The following is a 26,908-nucleotide window of genomic DNA, read 5'->3' on the forward strand; positions in this document are numbered from 1 at the left end:
ATTCTTGTGTGAGCAGGAGTTATTGTGAGTGATGAAGTATGAATCAAAAGCACAAGAGTGAAGAGGTTAGCACGTCTGAACGGAAATCATGGTGTGGTAAGTCGAGCACTTGATAAATGTCCGATGAGATGTGCAAACTTATAACTGCGAGATAACGATTGTCCTCAATTTCCTGATTTTGCATGATTTTTAGACCATTTGAGTACATACATAAGATGGAAATGATCAAGGCCTTTTTGTTGATTTTCTTAGCCACTAAGCCAAATAGCCAACCTATTACTATAATAAATCCCTTGTACCCTGTTGAGCCTAATGTGAATAAATTGTCTTTGAAACCCAAGCTGAATGAAATTAACAACTACCTTATCTTAAGTTGTAGGAGAGCACGGGTTGAGACAAATTTACCCCTAATTTGGTGATTCTTAGGTGAAATTTTTTGTTTCAGGAACACTAATAACAACACACATCGAGAGGAAACTACATTATGTGATCAGTTGCTACAGTGCTAATGTAATTCAATTTTTATAGCTTCTATTGCTAAAAAAAAGGTATGTTTCAAATAAGAGTTGATAGCAACTATGTGCCAAAGAGATTTTGTGTGCTGTTAAGAATGGAAGATATGAAAGTTGGGGTTGTGATATATAAAGCCATGGGTTATCAGAAAGCATGAGGTAGGTGCTCTCTTAGAACCTAACTTTGATTCCAAAGAAAAACCATAAGTTCTTTGTCAGCCCAGCCACGTGACAAGCCTAAAAAGCCCTTAGTGATCCTCGGTATGTATGTATGATTGCCTTAACTGACAAGAAGTGCAAAGTTGGGAACATTAGTTCAGTTGTTAAAATTAAAATCATTCTTAGCCGAGACACCTGTGCGCTTAGGGAAACACTAGCCTTGTGAGGAATGAAGTGTTGTAATTTTGCCTTAATGAAGTTTTTATTTGCTAACCTTTTTCATCTCTATGTGCATTCCTTCATGCTTTCATCACAAGATCAAGAGAAATGCAAGCTCAGGGTCAGTCATTGAAAAGATTTGAAAAGGGTTCACAATTATCTTATGTGTCGGTACATTAAGAACTTGTCCTTTGCTTGAGAACAAACAAAGATTTTAATTTGGGGGAGTTGATAACTGTGAAAATTGAGTTAATTTAATAGTCAATTTTGGCTAAGAATGACTACAATTTCTTCACTTTACTGTTGTTTTTAATGAAATAATGAAGAAATTAATATCTTCACAATTTTTATTAGCAGGAGTTAAAAGAAGAAGATTTCAAGGGCTTTGGAGGAAAATTGATGCAAAAACTGGAAGAAAAAGCCTTAAAGAAAAGTTGAAGATTGAGACAGCTCGTTTAGCGCACAAGACAGGCCTAGCGTGCCTTCTCGCTTAGCGACCAACTCATGCTTAGGAAGAAGAAGGCCCACGAAGATGCCCAAAGGGGCACTTAGCATGAAATCCCGCGTTAAGCGCAAGGTCGTGTGGAAATTAAGCTACCTAATGAATACATCGAGACACCGAGACTCAGAGCTCTCTAACGAATACATCCTAAGTCTGTTTATCTCAAATAGGGTAAATCTTCTTTCTATGTCCATTATCCCCTTCTATTCCTTTATCCACCCTTCCCTTCTTTTATCCACATCAGCCCCTAAAATGTAAAGTCTCTTATGGCAATAAGAAACTAAACCCCCAGTGTTGGGAGCTTAGCAACCAAATGCCCTTGTAATGTAGTCTTTCCTTACTATCTATTTAATGCAATGCCAATTTTTATTATTTCTTTCATGTGCTTCATTGTTATTGTGTGGCCTAATCATCCATGCATTTGTTTTAGGGGTTATACATTGGAAAATGGTAATTTCTAAAGAACTAGGAAATGGCATCTAAACAACTCATTGCTAGGGATAGAGTGACTTTGTTTTGCCTCTTCATACATCTCCATACTTCATGCAATTTACTATTCTATCTTTACAAAGGGATTTGAGAGAGAGAATAGATAAATTAGGCTCTTCATCATGAGGGATCGGGGTTAAGTGTCTTAGTAGATATGAGTGGAAGTTGGGATAACATTAAATAGAGAAACACATCAATATTACATCAAGGGTAGTTAGGCATGCTAGGCCCCAACATATTTAATTTCTAAATTTATCTTTAAGCATCATTATCTTTATCTTCTACATTTCTTATCTTTTACTTTAATCTCTTATCTCTTTAAATTTTTATCTTATCTCCTAATCTTCTATTTTAAATTTCTTATCCTTCTTATCTCTTACTTTCTTTAAATTTTACATTTAAATTTCTTATCTCTTACTTGTAAATTAGGTTTGTATCAATCTAAGTACAAACAAAGTTCTTGTGGATTCGACACTCGGACTTCCGAGTACTTTACTACTTGAGACAATTTGGTGCACTTACCTACAAGACCCCCATGGTTCTACTTCTACATCGACAAGGTCTTGTTTCTTGCGCCGTCAAAGATTCTAGACTCATCATCACGATGGCCTATTCATACTACTACAAGTATGAAGAGCTGCATAGACAAAGGCAACATACTCGACTACACAAGACATGCATAAACAGGGCAAAATTTGTCATCAAAGGAAAGCTTATGCATTCAAGGAAAATAGAAATAATTGTCATATTTACAAGACCTGTACGGGCAAAAATAAAGGCAAAGGAAGCCTAGACACAGGCATCACCGCCTTGCTCCACAACACTCTGCTCCTCATCAATAGCCTCCTTCGCAGGAATGTCCTCCTCATCAAGCAGGACACCATCCTTCACATCCTTAAAAGGGTCAAAGAGACCCAAGTCAAGGTCTTTAGCGAAGAATCCGACTTGCTTGACGACCTTGTTGAATCCTTTTTCATGTTGCTCCATGGCATCCTTCTTGTAAATGAGCAGTTCCTCCTCAAGCTCCTTGCTAGCCTCCCCCTCCTTAGCTGCTTGTAGCTTAAACTCCTCTAGCCTAGACTCTGACTCCTTAAGTCGAGCCTCTAACTCAGCAACTACCTTCACAAGCTCATCCTTTTCAGTCGTAATGCTCTCCACCTTGCCGCCTAGGTCCTTTTTCTCCACCTGCAAATCCTTGCAGCGTTTGAACAAGTCATCACCATCCAGCTTGGTGCGCAACAACTTTGCCAACACACCACCAACTTTGGAAGACAGTTGGAGGTTCGACCTTAAGGCCTCAGCAAAAGCAATGGTGGCATTAGCCACCTTAGAGCGCTCCACTCTCCAAATAGTGCGAGCAGTAGCCCTCTATTTGGCAACCTCCGCCTCCGGGGTCGTCACCTTGTGCAAAGTCTCTTGGTGCCGCTATCCATTCTCCTCCAGAATCGTCAAATTTCTCTAGATAAAGACTTTGGAAGAATCAATAGCATTCTGCACCCAGTTGACCTAATAAGGTTCTTATCAAAGGCTAACACAAATCCAATCAGGGTCTTATGCTCCGGCTTAAAAGTTGCACCCCACAACGAATCAACATCACTAGAGGTGTACACATGATCTAAGGAGACGCGAGGGCGAGAAGACAAAGAAGGCAACGCCGTCACCAAAATAGTAGAGGGGGGAACCATTAGAGCTGAAGAGGAAGAAGGAAGTACTACAGGAGCATTAGTGGTCACCACATCAGCACTCAGCAAATGTGAAACAATGGTGGATGACGATGTCACATAAGAACCATCCAAAGTAGCTAGCACAAGAACTCTAGTAGCAACAGGAGTGGCCTTTTGAATAACAACAACAAGGGGAGGCGAATGAGTAGGAGCAGCCACAAGAGCCTCGATGGCTGGTGGAGAACAACATAAGAAAGTGTTAGTCATTGGCCGACACCGACCTCAAACACAATCGAGGGCAAGGTTAGGCACTTTACCATCCACGACAACAAGGGGATCGCTTACCGAAGGAAGAGATAAAATGACTTGTGCATCCAGCGAGGTCGACAGCTTTTCCAAGATAGCCTTGTCGGTCTTTTCCACAAGGTTCAACAGATCCTCATCATACCACTTGAACCTGGTAGGGTCAAACTGCCAGTAGAATGGAAAGTAAGGCTCTCCATCCCTATTAAACATTAGTGGTGTATCGTCAGTCACGACACCGGTAGCTAGAACGTTAAAGAAATAGTCCTTAAAATGGTGAAAAATGTTTGAGTCAAACTTAAATAGCTTCTTGGACACGTTGTTCAAGGAGACCCATCCAATCTCGCCAGTCAGCTTCATTTGAAAGAAAAACAAGAAGACCGACACACTAGGCCGAATACTAAAGAAATGACAGAGAATTTCAAAGGCCCTCACCATTGGCCAACTTTTTAGGTGGAGTTGAGAAGACGCCACATTTAAGTGCTCAAGTAGAGCACACTGGAAAACGGTCAAGGGAAGAATGAGACCCAAGACCTCAAACATAATTCTCTGCATAAAAAAAGAGCAGACTACTAGGCGTTGCCCTCATGAAAGGGAAGTCATCACTCCTGCAAGCCTGAACAACCAACTTGCAAGAGTCCTCAGGACTCGCCAGCTTCACCTGGTAGTGAAGTGCAGCGACACTCGACGCAGAGGTAAGAGAGGACTTGTATTTCAAAACATTGTCCCTCACCCACTCATAGCCAGCAATGATAGGTATGGATGATGGCGACCCAACGCTATTGCTAAGTCGCACGCGGGGAGACTCCCTGACATCTCCACCACTACCTCTTCTCACAACCCCAAAAGCAGAAGGGGGGAGGATCACAATAACCGGGACAAGCTCACCACCAGTACGACGCGAAGCCCTCACCTTCTCCGAAGAGGATGACTTCCTGTCGGAGGCACCTCGACGAGTATCCTACGATGAGGAATTGCCAATCAAGATGACCTCTCGATCCATCGTGGGTTGCTCAATCTAGCCCTGAGAATCACTACCACCCATGCCGATGGCGGAATCAGACAAGAATGAAGACATAGTGGAAGATGGAAGTACCTTGAAAAATCGAAGAAAGGGAAACCGTAAGCAAGAAAGCAAAGAAGCAAGGAAATTTCGAGAAGAAATAGTGACCCGAAGTCAAATGTTCACTTCATTTAAAAGGTAGGAAGACTCTTCAGTAACTAGCGAGAGCAGAAGTGGTACCCTAAGATTTCGCACCACGTCACACCCCCACCCATGCACGAACCACGACTCTAGTAAGTGCCCAATTCGTGAGTGACACGTATACAAGAGTATTGTGCGTGCATTGCACACACCTGCAATAGCAGACAGAATGTAACATTTGTCTTCAATGCACTCTCCAACAGTCAAAAAAGGGGAAAGTTGTCAAATTCAATGACCTCCTTTACCTGACACGCCAAAGACGTGTCCATCACAGGCAACGTGACAAAAGCAGCCCAGACAACACTTGTCCAAACTCGAGGACTTCACAAGCCACATCGACTTGCAATTCTCTCACAACTTGTCGAGGCTACCACACTCGACAATGGACTACAGTTGTCCACATTTGGGGGCTCGACAAACTCGTCACCCTCTACTTCTCAAGACTACTACCCCGGACATCAGACAAATTCTTTCGACATGGGACAATCTCCTTCGACATTGGACAATCTCTTTCTCCCACAAGCTGACTTAGAGCTTCGGGGGCTTATGTACTGTCCAGGGCCGACAAAATATATGTGGCATCCTACATGGCACTCAAAGACACGTGTCAACCCTCCACTTCAGCCCTGCAACAAGAGCACGAGTCAGGCTCCCCAACTAACAGGTTATCTTTAACCTATTAATATTTGAATATATTTGAATTTATTTATATATTGGCAGGTAATTAATTATCTACAAAGCCACACATTATCTACAAGGTATGATTATATTCCAACTTTTATCTATAAGCTACAGTTTATCTCTAATATTATCTACAAGCCGAAAATTATCTACAAAGGCTACAATAATCCCTACAAACAAGGACCCACAACTATGCTTCACTCTTATAAATACCAGGTTCCATCGAACCCTCTACACGATCATTCACACAATTCAACGCACGAGCAACAAGCATGTGCCTCTCTCTCCCTCACTTACTCAAGCCTTATTTAAGCATATACTTGCTTTATCTCCTAACTCATATTCTTACTTGAGCATCGGAGTCCTTTGTTTCGCAGGTCCCCTCTTCTATCCTCTCAACAAAGGCCAATCTCAAAGCTGATGTGTGAAGTCCTAGAGCCCATTTTGGTCACGTCCATCCTGACGTGCCTTAGCTCTGGATTTGGTAAGAATAGGTTGCATTGTAAAAAATATTAAAGAATGATTTAAGTTACACTTCATGCATAGGTGAAGATCATACAACATTTTGCTTTCAATTTGAGGTACTAAAACTAGATCTTGGGCTTATCTTTCTCTTTTGAAAAAAAAAAGAACTATACCTTTTTAAATCTATTTTTAACAATTATTTATTATTACTAAAATTTGAGTGAAATTTACTAAATAATTAATAAATATTCTCTGCATTGTATTATTTGCACATGTTTAGAAATATATGTGAAAATAAAATATAAATTTTAGAATATTAAAAAAAGTATTGTTGGTAATAATTATGAGGGCAAGAACAATGACGTGTGACTTTTCAGTTAGTAGAGTGAATTATTGAAGCTAACTACAACTAAAAAGACGAATGATGGTTGGACAATGCAGTGACCTAAAAATAAAGTTTTTCTTTTATAAAAGCTGAGAAGTGCATGGGCGAAGAAGGGTGGGTCTGTTCCAACTAGGCTGGCACCTAAGACCCAGCCCAACCATAGCACCCTCCAATATATATATATCAAAATGAAAAAAGGAGTAGATACAAAACACATGGGGGAGTAGGCCAAAACTCATGTCAGACAAAACAAATGTAGACAAAAAAAAGATCCCTCATCAAAGTCTAAACATGGGTGTATTATCCGAGGTCCATAAATTGCATGGCAAGTGACATGACGTTAAAATATATACGTCAGTTCTAGTACATGAGTATGGATAACAATCAACTTATTGGGTCGATAGGTTGTTAATATATATTTGAATTTTAATGATAATGCTATTATTCCCTTATCAAGTTGTAGGTACCTACTTATCTACTAGCAATGAATTATCTACAAAAGTTGTTACACCACTGTAACAACCCCTACGATTAAGGACATAAAGCTCCCATGCAATGTTATAAATACTAGGTTTTATCTTCCCCTTTTGATTCGTTCTCAACTCACTCACGTACTTACTTAAGCGTCAAAGTCTTTTGTTTTGTAGGTTCCCTTCATGTTCTCCTAGTAAAGGGTACTTATGGTTCGATGTGCGAGATCGTGGAGCCCATCTTGGTTATGTCGACCTTGACGTCAGTCCGCTCCAAATTTTGATAAGTACATTTGGCGCCACCATGGGTCCATGGTAAAACTTCCCCTGCGATTACCTGCACTCATCGTTAGCACATGCTCTGGTCTTCGGCGAGAGCCACTCCCAGAAAATTCAAATCCTCCTCCAATGACCACGACAAACAATGATGCTTTCCATCAACTTCAAACCCACACTGCAGAGATGGAACGTTGCCATGAGGAGGAACTCAGAAAATTGAAGGCCGGCCATGATGAGTTGGAGGCTCATGTGAGATGCCCCCAAGAGGAAGAACATTTCGCCAACATGGTCAACGAGTGCACCCATGGTGAATCGCATCCCTGTCAAACCCAAGGTCTGCCCTTGGTGAGTCTTGCCAAACTCAAGATCGACGCGTCCTTGGTCGAACCTCCAAAGACTCGTCAAACCTAAGGTCTGCCCTTGGTGAGTCTCGCCAAACTCAGGACGGACGCATCCCTGGTCGAATCTCCAAAGGCTTGTCAAACCCAAGTTCCACCCTTGGTGAGTCTCTCAAAACCCTGGACAAACGTGTCCTTGGTCAAATCTCCAAAGGCTCGTCAAATCCAAGGTCTACTCTTGGTGAGTCTTGCCACACCTAGGACAAATGCGTCCTTGGTCTAATCTCCAAAGGCTCAACAAACTCAAGGTCTGTCCTTGGTGAGCCTCTTTGCTACTAAGTTTTATCTTTCACATATACCCAAGACACACTCTTGGTAAACTCATTCCCTTGAAACCATAATGGGCATAGTCAAGGTCCAAATTAAACACTTGTTAGTGTAACTTAAGTAAGTTGTAAGAAGCTCCGCAAAGCAAAAAGGAAGCGTCATCAGGTTGAACCTAACCCAAGATGACTGGGCAAGACCTTCAACCAGGTTGAAATTAAACTCGAGATGATCGGATGCCATCTTGTTCTTTATTTCATACAAATTCGTCAAGTAAGGAAAAATCGCACCTAGCGCAAAGGAACATTCTCATTATTCTATGATGAGTATTAAAGGCTAAACATTAAGGGAAACACGACCTAAACATTGGCCCCATCATCTTCCTCACCGTCAATAATCTCTTCCTTGTCAAGAAATTGACCGACCTTCACATCTTTAAATGGGTCAAAAAGACCTAGGTCAAGACCCTCAGTGAAGAACATGGCTTGCCTGACGACCTTGAATAATTCCTTCTCATGCTACCCCACAATCTCCTTTTTAAACATAAGAAATTCCTTCTCTAGCTCCTTATTTGACTCTTTCTCCTTTGTCGCCATAAGCTTGGAATCCTTCAGCTTAGTTTGGAGGCTGGACACAGTGAGCTCCAACTCTCTCAGCTGGGCTTAAAGATCAACAATCACCTTGACAAATTTAGCCACTGTCGCGTGAAGTTCCTCCCTTTACTCAGCGGAGGACTCCACCTTGCTCGCCAAGTCATTCTTTTCTTTCAATAAGTCTTTATGGCGTTTGAACACCTTGTCACAATCCATTCTTATGCTTATTAGCTTAGCAAAGACATCATCAACCTTGGACGACAACTGGTAGTTAGACGTAACGGCTTCAGCTAGGACGGCAATAGCATTGGCCACTTTGGGATGTTCCACTCACCACACAGTCCGAGCAGTGGCTCTCTATTTGGCAACCTCAACCTCCAAGGAAGAAATCCTACTAAGAGCTTCCTTATGCATTTTCCCCTTTTCGTCCAATATAGTCAGGCTCCTTTGAAGAAAGACCTTCACAACATCGGTTGAGTTTTGCACCCCCAACTAATCGAAGAAGATTTTGATCAAAGGGGGAAACAAAGTTAGTAGCCATCCTCTGCTCAGGTCTGAAACCCATAATCCAAAGTGAATTCCCATCCTCAGAAGTATACACATGATTCGACAAAACTTTTCTCTTCAATGCACTTTCTAACGGTCAGAAAGGTCAGAATTGTCAAAAATAAGGGTTTCTCACATAAGAACACCAGACTCTACCTAAAGGGATGAAAAACACGCTTACCTTAGACAATCTATCAATTTTAACCAGGACACTGCTTGTCCAAGTTGAGGGGCTTGACAAGCCTGCAACCCCTAAATTTGTCGAGATTACCACCCTCAGAGATTGGGGGCTTATGTACTACCAGGGGTCCACAAATTGACGTGGCAAGTGACGTGGCATTAAAATATACACGCCAACCCTCGTTGTTAGCCCTAGGATAGGAGCACGGACGCAGCGCCCTTAACAACTGAGTTATTGGGTCGATAAGTTGTTAATATATATCTATATATATTTGAATTTTAATGATAATGCTATTATTCCCTTATCAAGTTGCAGGTACCTATTTATCTACTGGCAATGAATTATCTACTAACAATGAATTATCTATAAGCAATGAATTATCTACAAGAGTTGGCATGCTCCTGTAACAATCCCTATAATCAAGGACCCAAATCTCCCATCCAACGCTATAAATACCAAATTCTACTCCCCCTTTTGATTCATTCTCAACTTATTCACGTACTTATTTGAGCGTCAAAGACCTTTGTTTTGCAGGTCTCCCTTCATGTTCTCTTAGTTAAGGGTACCTATAGTTTGGTAAGTACAGAGGGAATGTTGGATCTATTAAGTCTAAGGTCCTCTACAATAAATGGTGGGAGTATATCCCACCAACAAAAAGCTGAACTATGCACACCGAAGGCAACTAATTTGTTTGCATAAGTATTGTCTTCTTTAAAAATGTGAGAAATACAAAAATCCATCAAAGAAGTAAGGTATAAGAAATTTATCCATCTATTAGTTAGCTGCCATGGAACTAAGTGAGAGTTGTTAAAAGCTAAAACCACTAGCATTGAATCACATTTTAACCAAAAATTGAGCCAACATTTGCCATGAGTAATCTCAATGGCTTTCATAATGGCAATCAATTATGCATGGAGGGAACTAGAAATACCTAAGGGCTCCGCAAAAGCTCTTAAGAAGAAACCATCATGATATGTAAAAACACCTCTAAAGGTCGAGAAACTCGTATTACCTCTAGCAACCCCATCTGAGTTTCCTTTAATCCAACCCTTAAGAGGCAAGCACGAAGTGACTTGGGTGATCGAAGGAGGCTTAGGAGAGTGACCACAACAAAGTGTTTGATGATGTTAAAGTCTGTAATCAAAGAGGCCATGCAACCCTTGGAGAGATTACCAGGCACCGGGTTGACCTAAGGGTAAAACAACTAAAACTTATGCTCTAGGCCTACCAGAAAAAAATATATTTTAGCAAAAAAGGCCTCGTAAATTGATTAAAAAAGCCAAATATTTTAGCAAAAAATAACCAACATATTTAAAGTAAAAAATTTCTTTTAAAATTCATCTTAGGCCTTGTTTATCATTTGGTCGGGCCTGATTGGGCATGAAAACACCAACATGGGTTTGAGTAACAATAAAATTGAGAGGGATCAGTTTGTTCTTGAACTGAGCATGGTTTTTGGTGTGCCAAATGCCCCAAAGCACATGGCTATAGCTAAAAGGAGGGTGTCCACAACTTGGCCACTTCAATTACCAAAATTCAATTACCAAAACAAATATGGAGAACATATATAAGTGGGGCTAGAAAAATCATACTGATATTGGAGAGGGCTAGTAATCCAAGACTAGAGATGTTGAGTAGAAAAACAATAAAAAAAGAGGTGCTTGGAGGGTTCACTATTCTTACCACAGGGGCTACAAATCAAAACTGAAATGCATCCCCCTCGTTGCAAATTATCATCGATAGAAAGCTTGTTGTGTAATAGTCTCCGTAAAAAGAAGGACTTTGAAGGGGGGATGACTAGACTCCAAATCTTTTTTCCCAAGCAACAATAGGTTGGGCTAGAGAGAGAGAGAGACTTAAAGGCAAGCTTGTTGGATTAGCTACCCTCGGAGGATCCCATCCTCCACACTAGCTTATCATCAAAAGGGAATAACCATGTTGAGGATCTCATCAACAACAATTGGGTCCCTATAAAGAAGAAAATGAGGGAATGGCCCAAGGGCATTCTGAATAAAGTCACCAGCTGTGGCTGTCAACAAAGGATGAAAATGATTTGAGACATTTAGCAAATCCACCCAGAGTCTTGAAAGCCAAGTATTCTTCCAAAAATTTACTTTGTTATCATCCCCAATGAGCCAACAACTACCTTCCTTGACATAATTGAAGAACCGACGAATGCCAAGCCAGATATAAGATTTGACGTAGTCAGTGACAAATTTGCCATGTCTGATGGCCTTAATGAAGTGAAGGTTGAGACCCCTATTATGCAGGGGGCAACACAATCTATCCCAAGCAACAATGAAAGAGTATTACAAAACAATATTAACATAAATGAATTAGAAATAAGTTAAAAGTTATTCCTTCTAGTTTCAATTATAAACAAAAAAAGACATAATTCACACTTATTAAGGAAATTAGTTAACTTCATTAAATTATGTCATTTTCAATTGAAAAAAAAATAATTTCCCTAAACTATCCTTTATTGGAACTTGATATCAAACATAAAAAAGTCTTTGGCCTTGATAAATGAAAGGTATTTTAAAGATAGTCTCATTAAATAAGAGATATATAATTGAGATTTGCTTATATTTGAAATAAAAAATAAGATTTTTGTTACTTATATTCAATATAGGAGAAAATATATAAATAAGAGAAATAAGAGATGTAAGATCTTGTTGATTTCATATGTAGAAAAATGATCTATTTTGTGAAAGAATCTGCACTTGATTATCTCCATGTGCAAAATTTTATTGGGCCAAAAAAAATTATGCACCGAAAGAAAAAATAGTATCTAAACCAATAAGTTAGGGGACATCCCTAGTCTTTGACCCATAATAAATAATAATACAAGAATTAATATTAAGGACAATCTTTTTTCAGTATATATCATTTCATATTTTTTTGTATGTATATTTGATGAGAACTATACAAATTTATCTAATAGGATTAAACCTGAATTGTATAACTAGGGATGAATCCACCTTAAACATTATGGGGACAATTGCCCCACTAAAGTTTTTTACTTAAATATATTTGATAAAACTAATTACTCCCATATAAAATTAGATATTGCCCCTATAATATGAAACTGTTTTTTTAAATAAATATAAAAAATGTAAGAGTGAAAGAGACATAAATTGATATTAATTTTATTATTTTATCTTTTAAACATCAAGTGACACAAACACGCACATCAATAAAATTGTAATTTCTAAAAGCTTAAATAATTTAATTTTTTTTACCATGAGATTATGTATTTTGTAAAAATTCAAAATTAATATTTTTCTTTGAAAATATTATAAATTAGTATTTTTTGCCCCCACTATAAAATATTTTTGGATCCGTTGTAGTGTATAACCATATATTGAGGGTTAAAATTTAATGTCAAAATATCATATGACTTTTTAAGTGGTCACATAATATTAAATTTTGATCGTTCATATTTGATTATACGATTTATATTTAATCATTTTAATTTCATATAAGATATATTCTTCTCATTTTAATCGTGATTTTCTCATTTTTTTACATGAAGTATACCATTCTTTTATACATATCCTATTTTATTTATTTTAAGACTTAAATATATTTTTAGTCTTTTAAATATAGAAATATTCTTATTTAGTTTTTCAAATTTAAATTTATTTTTTTAGTCCTTCACATTTATAAAATATTTTTTTAATCCCTCTCCATATACGTGCCACATCAGGAGTATTAAATTCGTAAATCTAGAATTTGGTTTTTAAATTACAAAATCAAATTTTGATGATCAAATTCATCATAAATTGTGAATTTATTATTTTGTGTTTGAGAGTCACTATTGACATATGAAGAGAGAGATTAGAATAAACATTTCTCAAGTTCGAAGGAATAAAAGTACAAATTTAATTTGATGGACTTAAAAAATTATAACCCTAATTTGAAACATTTTTATCATGCAAAATTTTATTTTTGAAATAAATGCTACTTAATTCATCTTTACAAAATAAAAAGGAGAACGATATTTTGTTCCTGCTGTCTCACTTTCAATCAATGAAATATCATAGTGCAAGTTTTGCTTTCTATCAGAGTGTTTTTTTTTTTTTTTTGACAGATCTTTCTACCAAAGTTTGTATTAATGTAAATTTCAAATCAGATGTTAATATTCTCTGTAAAAATATAATCAGATGCTATCGTAAAGTTTACACTGCCAATTAATTGGAAAGTATTATAACAAGGACGAATTTTATAGTAATTAGTTATTATAGAAATTAACAATCTTTAATATTATAACAATTTAACATTGATTATTAATGTAAAAAATATTACATTATCATTATATTATAATTAAATTCTAGTTTTAATGTCGTTATTTACTTATTTTGCATTGGAAAAAAACTTTGGAAATAAATTACTAGAAACTCCATTTAATTATGATATATATATATATATATATATATATATATATATATATATATATATATATATATATATATATATATCATAATTAAACAATGTATATTAACTCCTTCAAGGATGTATACAAAATCGTTTAAACATTTGATATGCATGGTTTGATAAGTTCAAGGAGATATGCATGAAAAGGACATATTTTTCCATTTTTCCTAAATATTAGCCTAACAGGTAACTAAAATAAAAATAAAAATATAACAACATAGACTAAGTATAAATTAATGAAATACAATTTTAGTGATTTTGAATTTCTTTTCCTTTCCATTTGTTTTATTAAGTTAACAACGTATTAATTTTTAGTGCTATTTTTAATTTCAACGAGTGAGAAAACAGTTAATAAAATAATAAAAATTTGAACGATTCCACAGTGCACAATTTGAATAAATATAATTACTTTTTACAACTCAAAGCATTTCATAACATTCTAATTATTATATCAAACAATTAAAAATAAAAATATGGTTTATATTCAAATCTGAATCATTATCATATTCCTCTTAAAGTGATTATTTAACCATGTTTTTAATCTCAGGCATCTCGTGCTCAAAAGAATAGAGACTCAGCTTGGCATAATCTATATCTATAAGAGCACTCACATATATTTATTTATTGGCCTTTGGTATAAATTATCTAAAACCCCTGTTTCTGAGCCTGGGCGAGCATATCTGAACTCATGGTACGATCTACGGAGCCTAACATATATGTTTGCTGATTAATTAATATAATAAGAACGAAAAGGTACCAAGGAATTAAATAAATAACTAATCCTTGAGGTGTCCCACTTGTGTTGAAGAGAAAATTTCAATATCAAATAGAAACCCATATATTTGGCTTGACCAATTTATATTGAGGGACACGTGAAAATACATATAACAAAGACATTTCAATTTATATAAGATGTAGTCAATTACCATTAATGCTTTTTCGGTAAATTAAAAAACCTAAATACATATTACACAACAATTGTCGGCTATTATAAACATGTAATAGTCTTATACTATCTTCTAATAATTTGTTGGATACATATACTATTTATTTTTTCTTATCATATTATTGATAAAAATATTTACTAATATTTGCTGAACACTATTTATTTATTTTTTGATAAAGCATACACCATTCTCTAAAAAATAAAATAAAGCATACACTTTTTTTTTTTTTATAGGGCATAAGAAGAAGAATAGTAGACTAAAGCACCAAATCACAGGAGATATTGATATGATAATAAGAACATTAAATATATTTATATGATGGTATAATAAAACTATAAACTAAAAAAAAACCCGCTGTTGAAACAGCCCACCGGAATGGCAAACATGGCCCCTGGTTTTCTGATTTGGCTTGCAAAAACCAACTGTTTTTTTCTCTCTCAACTAACCCACCATGCCAGCGCCTCTTCCTGCCTCTTTTATATCAAATATCAATCCACAATCTTTACCCACCTCTGCTTCACCCTCACAATTTCTCATCATTTTTTTTGTAAAATTTTCACACCTTTTACCCATCAATACCAACACAGCACCAACAAAAAAAGTACAAAGAAAACACACACACGACCCCTGTACCACATCGTTATTATTAGTATTTTTTTTTTAACCTTATCACTAATCACTATACCCTCTTCCCCTGTTTTCTCTGTTCTTGTTCCTCTGGCTATTGGGTACCTTTGTTTTGCATTTTTGAGAGGTTTTTTGGGGTGCCCATTTGGTGAATTTGAGTCTGAGGGGTTGTTTGGGCATTGCATTATTGTGTTGTTGAGGAAAGTTGAAGACTTTTTTGGTGGGGTGGGTTTGAATGGGGATTGAGAGGACCTTGGCTGATAGAAAAGGAAGAGACTTTTGTGAATTGCCGAGAGAAACCATTGCCAGCAGCAACTCAAGGAGGAACCGGCGGCGACAGAGGAAGAAGCCGCCGGTTCAGAAGCTCTTCGAGACTTGCAAGGTTGTGTTTGCCTCTGCGGGGACAGGCTTTGTCCCTCCCCATGAGGACATTGACGAGTTGCAATCTGTTCTAGGTACTTTTTTCTTGTTTTGGTTTTTGATCTGTGTTGTCGGTTGTTATTGGTTGGTTTCCCCCTATTTGGGGTTTCAAAATTTTGATCTGGATTGAACATGTTTCAATTTTTTTTTATGTGTGTTTTTCATCTTGTTGTGAATTCAATTCTAATGTGTTAAGTGTGAAATGGGTTGGGTTTTTCCTTTTTTATTGGAATTATAATCATTTGGTTTGGTTTGGTGTAGTATTTATAGAGGGATCACGGGTTTGGGGGGTATTTTATATATTTAGTACGTTTCTTTTTGTGCCATTTTTATTAAATAATAATGTGAATTTTAATGTGTATTATTTTGGGTATTGCTTCAATTTCACAAATTGCACCAATTGGAGTAGGTTTCTCCCTCTTTTATATACTAATTTTTGTGTCTTAACATGCATGCATGTGTCTTACAAATATGTTCCGAGGTTTCTGCACTGGCCATCAAATAAAAAAATGCTTGTTAAATGTTATCATGTGCTTGATGTTCCCCACGATATATATATATATCATTGCAACTTCAGTTCCCAGTGTGATGTCAACTACGTGTTTAATTTTAATGCGAATGAGACATCAAGCATAGTGAAGCTCCTTGCTTCTCTCTCTCTCTCTTCTCCCCCATATTCTCATGTTTCATGTGTCCATGTGGATAATTTGGATTCTCTATATCATAATTTTGGGCTCTTTAGGTGATAACGAGCTAGATTAGTTTAGTGAAGGCTTGCAATCCTAATTATTAGGTGGGAGACAAGACAACCAATCAATGGATTTGATACCAAGTTCAATGTTTTTCGCAATTTTTTCTTATGATGATGATTGCCAAAGAGGGAAAATAAAAATTATTCTGTGGCTGAAGGCCTAGCACAAAATTCTCATAATTGTTTAGTGGGAGTTGTTAAACCTAGGAATGTTACTCTTAGCTGGTTTTATCTGTCTGAATTAAACCTTAATTAATGCTTCTTGTGAACTTTTGTTGTATATATCTTCCTTTGGAACCTATCAAGTTACTACTTAATCAGTTGCCTGGACCACACGTACCTGTACAGTGATGCCAAGAATTATCAACCGATTGTTGTTAACAGTACTTTTTTCCCCCCATGAGTTTTATTATATATGTGTCATGCAAAGCATGCAATGCAACTTTGGTTTTTCTTTGTGCAGATGGAATAAAGCCAGAAGATGTTGGTTTGAGACCAGATATGCCGTATTTCAGGACAAGTGCCACACAGAGAGTGCCAAGAATCACGTACCTGCACATTTATGAGTGTGAAAAGTTCTCGGTATTTGAATATAAAAGAAATTTTAAAAGAAATTTTCATGGTGCATCAGAATAGGTTCAACAATTAGTGAGACCTACAACAAATTTTAAAAGAAATTTTTTACTTTCAATATGTTGGACCTTTTTACTAACACATCTGACTTTTTTATCAACATATGAAGCCTATTTTAGTTTATAAATACTAATAGCAAATATTTTTTTACTGGTGGGCCTAAAGTATAAGCTTTCACTCTTGACCGGCTTTGGGTGGGTGCATGCATGCATGCATGAGAGTGAGTGCTGTTTTTGTGGTGATTGTAACCTTTGTTGTTGTGTTGCACAGATGGGGATATTTTGTTTGCCACCTTCTGGGGTCATCCCTCTTCACAATCACCCTGGAATGACGGTTTTCAGTAAGCTACTTTTTGGCACTATGCACATCAAGTCATATGATTGGGTCGTTGACTCGCCTCCTGAATCTCCTACAACTCTCAAACCATCAGAAAGTGAGTATACTTCCCTATTTTTGTACCCTATCCATGTACTATTCACTACTACTTAGAGCATGTTTGGATAACGTTGCACTGTTTCCAAAAGTAATTTTTCAGAATAAAAGTACTGAAGAGTATTTTTCTCTAGAAATATGTTTCAGTATTGAAAAGTACGTTTAAAACAGTTTAAAATGGTTATCTCCAAACATGCACTTATTAGTGGTCCTTTATTCATTTTGGAAAAGGAAGATATATATATATATATATATATATTCATGCTTCAAGGTGATCTTCTGTGGACTAGCAAGATAAATTAAATTTATAAGAATAGTCATAACTATATAGAAGAAGGTGCTGTTTGACATTTGATACATACCCTTGTGCGTTGAAGAAGCTGTTTGGTTAAAGGAATTGCTTTTGTTATGGAGAAATGTACCTAGAAGGGGTTTTGTTACCAACTAGCATTATCTTTGGACAAACCTGTGATGTGTGTGTGTATTAGGGACTTCCTCTAGTGACCCCAATAGAACTCTCAAATACCACAAAACCCTCATGTACTTTTCAAGTCATAGGGATGTGAATGGTTTTGCTGATAAAGATTGATTGCTAGGGCCACTCATCAGGTTTTTGTGAGGATGGATCATGGATATAATTGATGATCATGTCTTTGTTTACTTTTATTGTAGCTGAGTTCAAGAGGCTTGGTGAAATATCTTCACACTCGATTGTTGTATATGGGCAATATCTCCAAATTTCTTTTGTTACATGCTGAAAGGGAAATTCCAATGGCATACTTTTTGACATACTCTTTTCAACAAATTCTTTATTATTGTTGAATTTCATGTGTCTCACTAAAATAGAGTAGGATCCACATGATTCAGAGGGCCCCGCATGATTTTCACTTAATAATAATAGAAGAGTTTGTTAACAAATGCATTCCCTACTCTCTATATGGAAAATGTGAGAGAGGACATTTTTCCATTAGCATTAAAATTGGAGATTGGTGAACTAGCACCAGTTGGTCATTATTAGCATTTCTCTTCTTTATTTATTTATTTTTAACTTTTTTTGTAAGCACACCTTGTCCACTAAGAAAAAAAGAAAATAATCTTTATATTCTAATTATGCAGACCAAGGTCCTGAGATGAGGTTAGCCAAAGTTAAGGTTGATGCTGATTTCACTGCTCCTTGCAACCCTTCCATCCTTTATCCAGAAGATGGGGGCAACTTGCACTGTTTCACAGCAGTGACAGCATGCGCAGTTCTAGATGTGCTTGGTCCTCCATATTCTGATGCTGAAGGCAGACACTGCACATACTACCACGATTTCCCCTTTTCCAACTTTTCAGGTATCTTGCCACTAATCCATGCAGGCTTGTAATAAATGATCTCATTTTTTCAAAACAAGCTGAACTAAACATGCACTAAAACCAATTGTTACTTTTTGGACCTTTTTTGTTATAGTTTAATAATGATTTCTGTTAGCTAATGGGGTGCATATTTTTTTGGAATTTCAGTGGATGGATTATCCATACCAGAAGAGGAAAAGAATGCTTATGAATGGCTACAAGAGAGGGATGAACTTGAAGACCTAGAAGTAAATGGAAAAATGTACAACGGTCCAAAGATTGTTGAGAGCTAATAATCTTATTTATCCTCTCACATCACGTACACCATCTTTCAGTTTCTGTGATCAGTTGCTGCTGCTGCTGCCACCACATACTCTTACAGAAATTTTTTCTATCAATTTCTTTCTTTTAAGTAGAGAAGCAACGCTTGTGTTCTTGTACCTTTTTTCTTTATCTTTAGTGTTTTTGTTTTCTTAATGGAACATGAGAGGCACTTGCCATGCACTTGGTGCTGTTTTTCAGTCTATAGTTCTTTTTATGTACATACCAAGAAACAGAAAAAGGACAAGTTAAGGAGGTGCAATGCAATCAGCTTAATCGAGCCTTGTTTTGTAGGCTAGTTGGTTAATTCATTTATTTCACTTTCGGATGATTTAAAGGTTCTTTATACACAATTTGATGTATTTAATAAATTGGTATGACATAGCTTCTATGATGATGACAAAATGAAATTGCGTCTGTCAAGTGCTAATAATTCTAAGTTTTCAGCTGTTGTTAGTCCTATCTATAAATAATGGGTTATGTGGAAAATAAAAGGGGGAAATATGTGTTATCCGATTTGAATTTTGTTCTCAATTTGTCGGTCTTTTTTGAAAAGATGTTGATGCAGCATCTTCACAGTGTAGGACTTGTGTTCCTGTACTTGATATGGACAAATAAATAAATAACCTAGAATTGAAAATATATATACTATTTACTACATTATTTAGTATGTAGTACTTAATGCATGTTTACATTTTTTTAGAATATTTCATAAATAAAAGTATTATCAAGAAAAACTTTTAATAATTTTAAAATATAAAAAATGAAACTTTTATGGTGAAAATAGGGGAGATAAGAAGAAGAAATAAGTGATGAAAGACAAAGTGAACGAATGAATAGTATTTTCTTTAAGATAAATACCACTTTCAGGTTCTTGTTATCCATATGTTATAGCTTTTGGAATCGTCGTTATTTTGGTGGTAGTTTATGTTGAGGCAAACCTTAAGAAGTTATTTATGTGAAGAATTAATGATATGTTTGTAGGCGTATATGCATAGTTTTGAATTGCGTCAGTATCTCTTTTTCGTGGGTTTGGCGCATAAACCGAGTTGAAGTGTCAGTGAAAGATAAAATATGTTCCTTAAATCAAGATTAAGCATGTATAATATGTTTATTAGATGATAAATAATGCTGACTAATGCACGATGCAAAGTCTAGGTGTGTTGTGGTTATCTTCATGATCACCTGGTATATGCAATACCCGAATATTTCACTAATGAGTATATTATATGATTACTTTCGTATCAAAGTTTGGTTTTCTTATCTTTAACATTTTAAACTATATTTTTTTTCCTTAGAGATCGATCTTAATTTATCATAACTTGAAGTCTTGAATACAACTTTTTTCTATTTAAATTTGATTATGAGTATGTTAATATAATTAAATATTCAAAAGACTAAAGATAACCATAAGATAATGGTGAGAGCAAGTTAATATATACACATATAAGCTATCTTAAGAAAAATAAACTAATAAAATATAAGTAATTTATAAAATATATTGTCGTGCCTAGCTATCGCAGAATCAGAAAAGGAAAGATTTTTACAATTGGTAACCTTTTAATTTGTTGTCGAATTGCTTATTAGCCTTTATTATATGCACTAATCTCTTTGTTAACATGTTTGGTTAATTGATTTGGGTGGTGACTGAATTATATCAAGAATAATGAAGATAATTTGCAAAGTGGAGGATCATTAAGATTAAGCTTAAGCTATTTGCATGTTATATAGTTCAAATGAGTTTCCTTATGCGTGTTATCTGTGAGAACAACTATTGCATGCATGCATAATTCATGTGAGATATATACATGTGAAATTAGCTACCATCATATATAGCTATATATTGCACCACGTAGCCCCATTGTATATATATCATAGGGTACCTGTTGGAAAGTGTTGCTAAAATAATATATTTATATATGTATGTTTTGCTTTTATAATTAACAAGATTCTTGACCTTAAGGAACAAGGGAAAGGTGAGAGAGAAGAAGGAAGAGGCATGTATATATATGATTTCAAGCACGTGATAGAGATATGGAGAAGAAGCTTTGGAAGGGAATAGCTATAATGTCAAACGTAAAGGTGACTCTTGGAGCAAGAACAGGGTCAGAATTTAAAAGTGATCACTCAAATTATTGCATAACCATAAAGTTATTAAGAGATAAAATAAAAAATCATTTTCTATTCTTAAGATTCGTACGAGTTGATATAGATGTTATATTTTGTACTTATCATGTTTTATAAAAAAATAATTTAACAATTTACAAGAAGTCTAAAGGTGTAAAGTAGGTACAGGTGGTATGAACCATATATATAGTATTGTATTAAATAATTATTTTTGTTTCCTAGATCTGATCAAGTTTGTAGCCCGGATTTACAACAAAACGTACATCTTCGGCCCAACTGAACGGTTCAAAGAGCAAACTTAACAACTGAATCAATCATCCTGCAAAGTTTGTGATGGGCCAATAATTATTTAACATTTTCTGTAATATCAAAGATATCATATACCCTTTGTTTGGACAGGTGTATTTAGGAAACAATAAAATAGAGATGGTAGAATAATTTTCTATGATTTGGATGAAGGAAAATTAAGAGAGGTTGGAATTGAATTTTTGTGGGACCAACTACAAAAATAATTATTCTCTTATATGTTGATTCAAGTTGATGAGTCAACCTACTCAACCTCTCTTTAATTTGTTGGATTGATAGACTATGTGAGTTGGTTGATTAGTTGAGTCACCTGATCCGCGTCTCTTTTCTTGGTGAGTGAACTCAATGAATTCAACATGCTTTGTCACCTTTATCTTAGAGGAAAGAGCGAGATTTAGCCAACACGGTGTTGCAACATTGTACTTTTCATAATGTTTGATTAAGTGATTTTAATTAATTAGTACATGTAATTAAGTTTAAATTTAAGTGTCTATAAATAGTTAATTACCAGGTGATGATTTGTGTTTATATTAATGTTCATGCTTAAACCATATTTTATGTGTGATTAGTTAGTTTTTAGAGTGTTTGGGCCTTGAGTGATGAGAATGAGAGTGAGTCAGTTTAGTGAACTGTGGAGGTGTAAAGAGAGAGAATAAGAAGAGTCATAAATCTTTCCAAAATCTTTGCATAATCTAAACTCAAAAACACACTTTCTTGCTTCTTTCTTCTTCTCCAAGAAAGTTCTCTCTTTGGAAGCTTGAATCCTTGATTTACCTTGTTCAAGAGTGCACATTATTTTTTTACCCCTTTTTGTTGTTTGTGGTTGTGAACATTGGGAAGAATCATATTCTCTTCCCTTTCCATTTGAAGTTCAATTTTTGTTTTCCTTCATTGAGCACCCATGGGATTCATGAAAGTGCTAGCTAATTATTGGGGTTTTAATGTTGTTTATGTTTATTGATGAGTTTTGGGTGGTGACCTAGTTGTGTGGTGGTAAGTGATAGTGGAAAAACTCTCATTTTGGACCCAAAGCTCTCTCCTTTTTCCTTTTTTCCTCTTAAAGTTTGCTTCTTGTTTATTGAGGTAAGGGAAACTTAACCTTTCTTTGAATCCTATGATTGTGTAAATGCTTGAATATGACTTGTGGATTGTATGGAAGCCTTTTTTTTATTTTTTATTTTTATCAAAATTGATGTTTCAGGATCCTTAGGGATAGTGTGGGAACCAAAAGTTGCATTAGAATGATTTGTTTTGATTAAAATAAAAAAATGTAGAACCGAGTTGAGGCTTAAGCGTGAGTAAAATTAGGCTTAAGCGTCAAAACTAGAGAAAAAGGAATTAAACTCTGGAATATGTGCTTAAGATAGAAATAACAATGCTAAGCGCCATAACCTATTGTAACTTAAATAATATGGTTTCCTAATGAACTTCAATTTGAATTGTCCCTTTTGTAAAAGCTATAATGGAATGAATAGAATGAAGTTTATGTAATTATGATGTAATTCACATTCACATAATGATTTTTGGTGTATGACGATTTGAAGAAATATTGTTATAGTGAAAAAATGATTACATTGATTGAGATAATTATGATAATTGATGAATGTCTTGAGTTGTGTTGATTTCTTGATAATGATATGAATACTGTTTGATGAGGTGAATGTGTTGATGATGAAAGATGACATGATTGTTGTGTATGAACCTTGATGATGATAAACCTTCTTAAAGCATTTAAGTGAGTCAAATTGAGTTTTAAAATATTTTGGAAAGAAATGATTGCTTGGTGAGGTCAAACTTCGATTGGGCATTGGAGCTTTGATCCACTAAGAAACCCGGGGGTCTCACTTGTGGATATCTTTCCAAGTTTTCACCTTCTTCATTTTATAGTTCGACGACCTTTTGAAGCGATGAAAATGTTCTATGAACGTTAAATATTGACTCACTTAAATATTTAGAATTTGGTTGTGTTGGTGAAACTTGAATCCATGAGACAAACCATAGGTGAGATGATGAGTACAAATGTGTTGTATCTCAAACCTTAAACTAGGCATCCAAGTGAAGTGTTAAGTTGTTGTTGTCAGTGAATAGGTAAATTAAGGATGCTAAGTGGATTCTCAACCTAGTACTGGGTGAATCGTGATAGCTAACATTGAATGAACCTATAAAATAGATGTGTGGGTGAATTCCTATAGGTTAAGGTTAATGCATACTTTTTCTAGGTAAGCCATTACCCATACTCATCTATTTTCGATAAAATCACACTTCAAACGTAGTGTTAGCTTGGGTCTCCCCCAATGTTTGTGTGATGCTATGCTAAGGGATGCACTTGAGTTAATCAGCCACATTGTAAAAGTCTTCGTGGAGTCGAGTTTGTCTTTGATATCTGCTGATTAGTATAAGATGCTCTGTTATGTGAATTTTAAGATTTATGCTTTATATGTAATTTTTGAATGTTATGCTCTATATATAATGTATTTGATTATTTTTTAATTGTTAAGTTTATGTTGTTTTTGGTAAGTTTATCCTTGCATTGTGACACATGTGATTGTAACTATAATGATTTCGAATTTTGTGTTCGTGGAAACAAATAGTTAGGAGATGATTCTTTCTTTTCAGTGGCTTGTGAATATGCATGCCTGAATGTGAAGACTTGGTTTCCACCATTAGCTAATTGTTGATGTGGCATGTTAATTGTTGTCATGGTAGGTAGTGTTGACATAGAATAATGATGAAGCTTATGGATAGTGATATATATGGTGGTGCACATGGCTGTTTGTGTTTCAAGGAAATTAAATTGTACACTAATTCTATACTCTACTTTTAAAATTTCCACAATTTAGTATTCAACTTTTAAAATTTCATGCATTATTCCTTATTAATTTTAATTAAGTAATTTTTTGCATTGAAAATAATATAAGAAAAACCAAAATACAAAATAATTAATAAAAACTGATTACATGAGAAGTGAAGGTAAGTTGTATTTGAAAACATTGTTTTTATAATTATTTTTTGGTTTTATTTTTGAATCTTAAAAGAATATGGTGAACAACATAGAGGAGGGGTGGAAGGAAAAATAAATAATTTGGTGAGATTGCGCACTAAAGATTAATACAAAGACTATAAAATATAATACATGATAAATCACTTGTAACAATGATCTAACTTAAAATCCGTCTAAAAAAATCATCCCATACTTTTTATAATTCACATACACATTACATTAATGTTAGGTGTGTCGTGTATGTCGTGTTTATCTTATAAGTAAACGAATATATACGATTAGGAAGAAGGACTTACAGGAAAAAGAGGCAAGAGTACTGAGCTGACATGAGAGTAGTGGTTGTACTAGAAATGCTGTCTGCCATCACTTTCAATTATTCCCTTTGTTCCCTTTACCCCTGCATTTTGTTATTTGGGTAGAATCCTGCTAGAATTTTGTTATTGGGAGAATTGAGTGTCATAACACCTCAATTGTTGCCTATAAATAGTTAATAGTCATTGTAATAAGGCAGACAAGATTAATGAAATACTCTCTTCTTTCCTTCTTGCTTATGGAGATAGCACTAGGCCTCGAATGCGAGTGCCTTTGTGACTGTTTTTGGTTTTTGTTTGTAACAATTTGGTGCTTTCATTGAGCTCCAATGATTGCCTTCCATGGGATTGATTTTGTGAGCACCCTTAAACGTTTGCTAGGCTTGTTTGGTATCGAGGGAACTCTTTCACTACCATCTCCCATCTTACCCCCGAAAATGGAAAGCAATTTCCACGTAGATGTTGTGGACTCCGCTATGGATTGCATCGAAGCAGTCATTATGGAACTCACCCCCAATAAACTCAAACTCGCTGTTGCCGTCAACACCATGGCCACCATAATCGACGACCTTCTTCAGCGACCAAGCCTTCGCAATCACACTCCATATTTTCCATCTTCCGTCCCTACGCAGGCACCGATACCAGCCGCCATCATATCAACTTCGCCTCCCATGCCGATTCCACCTCTATGCCCCACAATCATGCAACAACATCCCACACCCTTGCCGGCTTCGCTTACCTTTGTTGTCCTGCCCCTCCTTGCTAACAACAAGCCCCACGCGTCCTCCGGCCGCCGCTGGGCATTTCCCAAATCCGCAAGGAGTATCCCATCCATCGCATCCTCCCCTCGGACCTCCGCTCATTTCCCTTAGTCACGTTCGCCGCCAAGGTCAGGGACAAGGAGCTCGACCACTCCTTCCTCCTCACCTTTTACGGTACTATCGACACTGTAAAATGGCTCTACTTCTGCAACACTAACCTTCATTCACTCATTCCTTCACCCATTTTAATTTGGGTCTGGTTCGGATTTTGAAGCCATGGTTTGAAGTCCCAACACCTTGAGGACAATGTGTTTTTGGTGGGACAGAGAATGTTAGGAAGAAGGACTTACAGGAAGAAGAGGCAAGAATGCTGAGCTGGCATGAGGGTAGTGGTCGTACCAGAAATGTTGTCTGTCATCACTTTCAATTATTCCCTTTGTTCCATTTATCACTGCATTTTGTTATTTGGGTAGAATCGTGCTAGAATTCTGTTATTGAGAGAATTGAGTGTTATAACACCTCAATTGTTGTCTATAAATAATTAATAGTCATTGTAATAAAGCAGATAAGATTAATGAAATATTCTCTTTTTTCCTTCTTGCTTATGGAGGTAGCCCTAGGCCTCGAATGCTAGTGCCTGTGTGACTATTTCTAGTTTTTGTTCGTAACATATACTGATTGCTTGAGTACAAGAAATACTTAACACATAATATTTGGTATAGCTATACATCAATCAAACATACTCTCATTTGAACAAACTTCATAAGAAGTATATATTCATCGGAAATTGAAAGAAAATAAAAAGATAAATTGGAATAAAATTTATCAATTAGTTAAATTATTTCAATCATAAGTTAATATGTCAAGACTCTCTCATTATAACTTTTCCAAAAACCTACAGTAAAAACTTCAAAAAACATTATTTTTTTCTCCAATAAATATTTAAGCTTTTTTTTTTCTTTTCCAAACTGAGCCTTAAGATTGCTAGGCAAAAGTTCTTGCTAAAGATTTGTAGTTTATTTGCACCTTAATCCCAAATGACTAAAGCAAAATTCACGTGAATTGAACTGAAACTCCTGCCACAATGGATTGAATTTTACAGTGAAACAATACTAATAAATAAATTTTAAACCTTGAAACTCATGCAAATCAACGCTCTTATATCACGCTATATATAATGGGCGT

The 26,908-nt window shown here is 35.8% G+C and overlaps 2 protein-coding genes across 2 annotated transcripts; both read left to right on the forward strand.

Moving 5' to 3' along the window:
- Nucleotides 1–15,133: 15,133 nt before the first annotated feature.
- On the forward strand, nucleotides 15,134–19,614 carry LOC114400610 (plant cysteine oxidase 2-like). Its single transcript, XM_028363138.1, has 5 exons — nucleotides 15,134–15,780; nucleotides 16,960–17,078; nucleotides 17,400–17,562; nucleotides 18,678–18,896; nucleotides 19,065–19,614. Exons 1-5 carry the CDS (start codon nucleotides 15,561–15,563, stop codon nucleotides 19,187–19,189), a joined length of 846 nt encoding a protein of 281 aa, XP_028218939.1. The 5' UTR covers nucleotides 15,134–15,560; the 3' UTR covers nucleotides 19,190–19,614.
- Nucleotides 19,615–21,506: 1,892 nt separating this feature from the next.
- LOC114398230 lies at nucleotides 21,507–26,198 on the forward strand. Its single transcript, XM_028360405.1, has 2 exons — nucleotides 21,507–21,982; nucleotides 25,344–26,198. The coding sequence occupies exon 2, from the start codon at nucleotides 25,400–25,402 to the stop codon at nucleotides 25,832–25,834; it is 435 nt and encodes a 144-aa protein (XP_028216206.1). The 5' UTR covers nucleotides 21,507–21,982; nucleotides 25,344–25,399; the 3' UTR covers nucleotides 25,835–26,198.
- The last annotated feature ends 710 nt before the right edge of the window (nucleotides 26,199–26,908 follow it).

Source organism: Glycine soja, chromosome 19 (assembly GCF_004193775.1).
Source record: "Glycine soja cultivar W05 chromosome 19, ASM419377v2, whole genome shotgun sequence".
Classification (NCBI taxonomy): Eukaryota; Viridiplantae; Streptophyta; class Magnoliopsida; order Fabales; family Fabaceae; genus Glycine; species Glycine soja.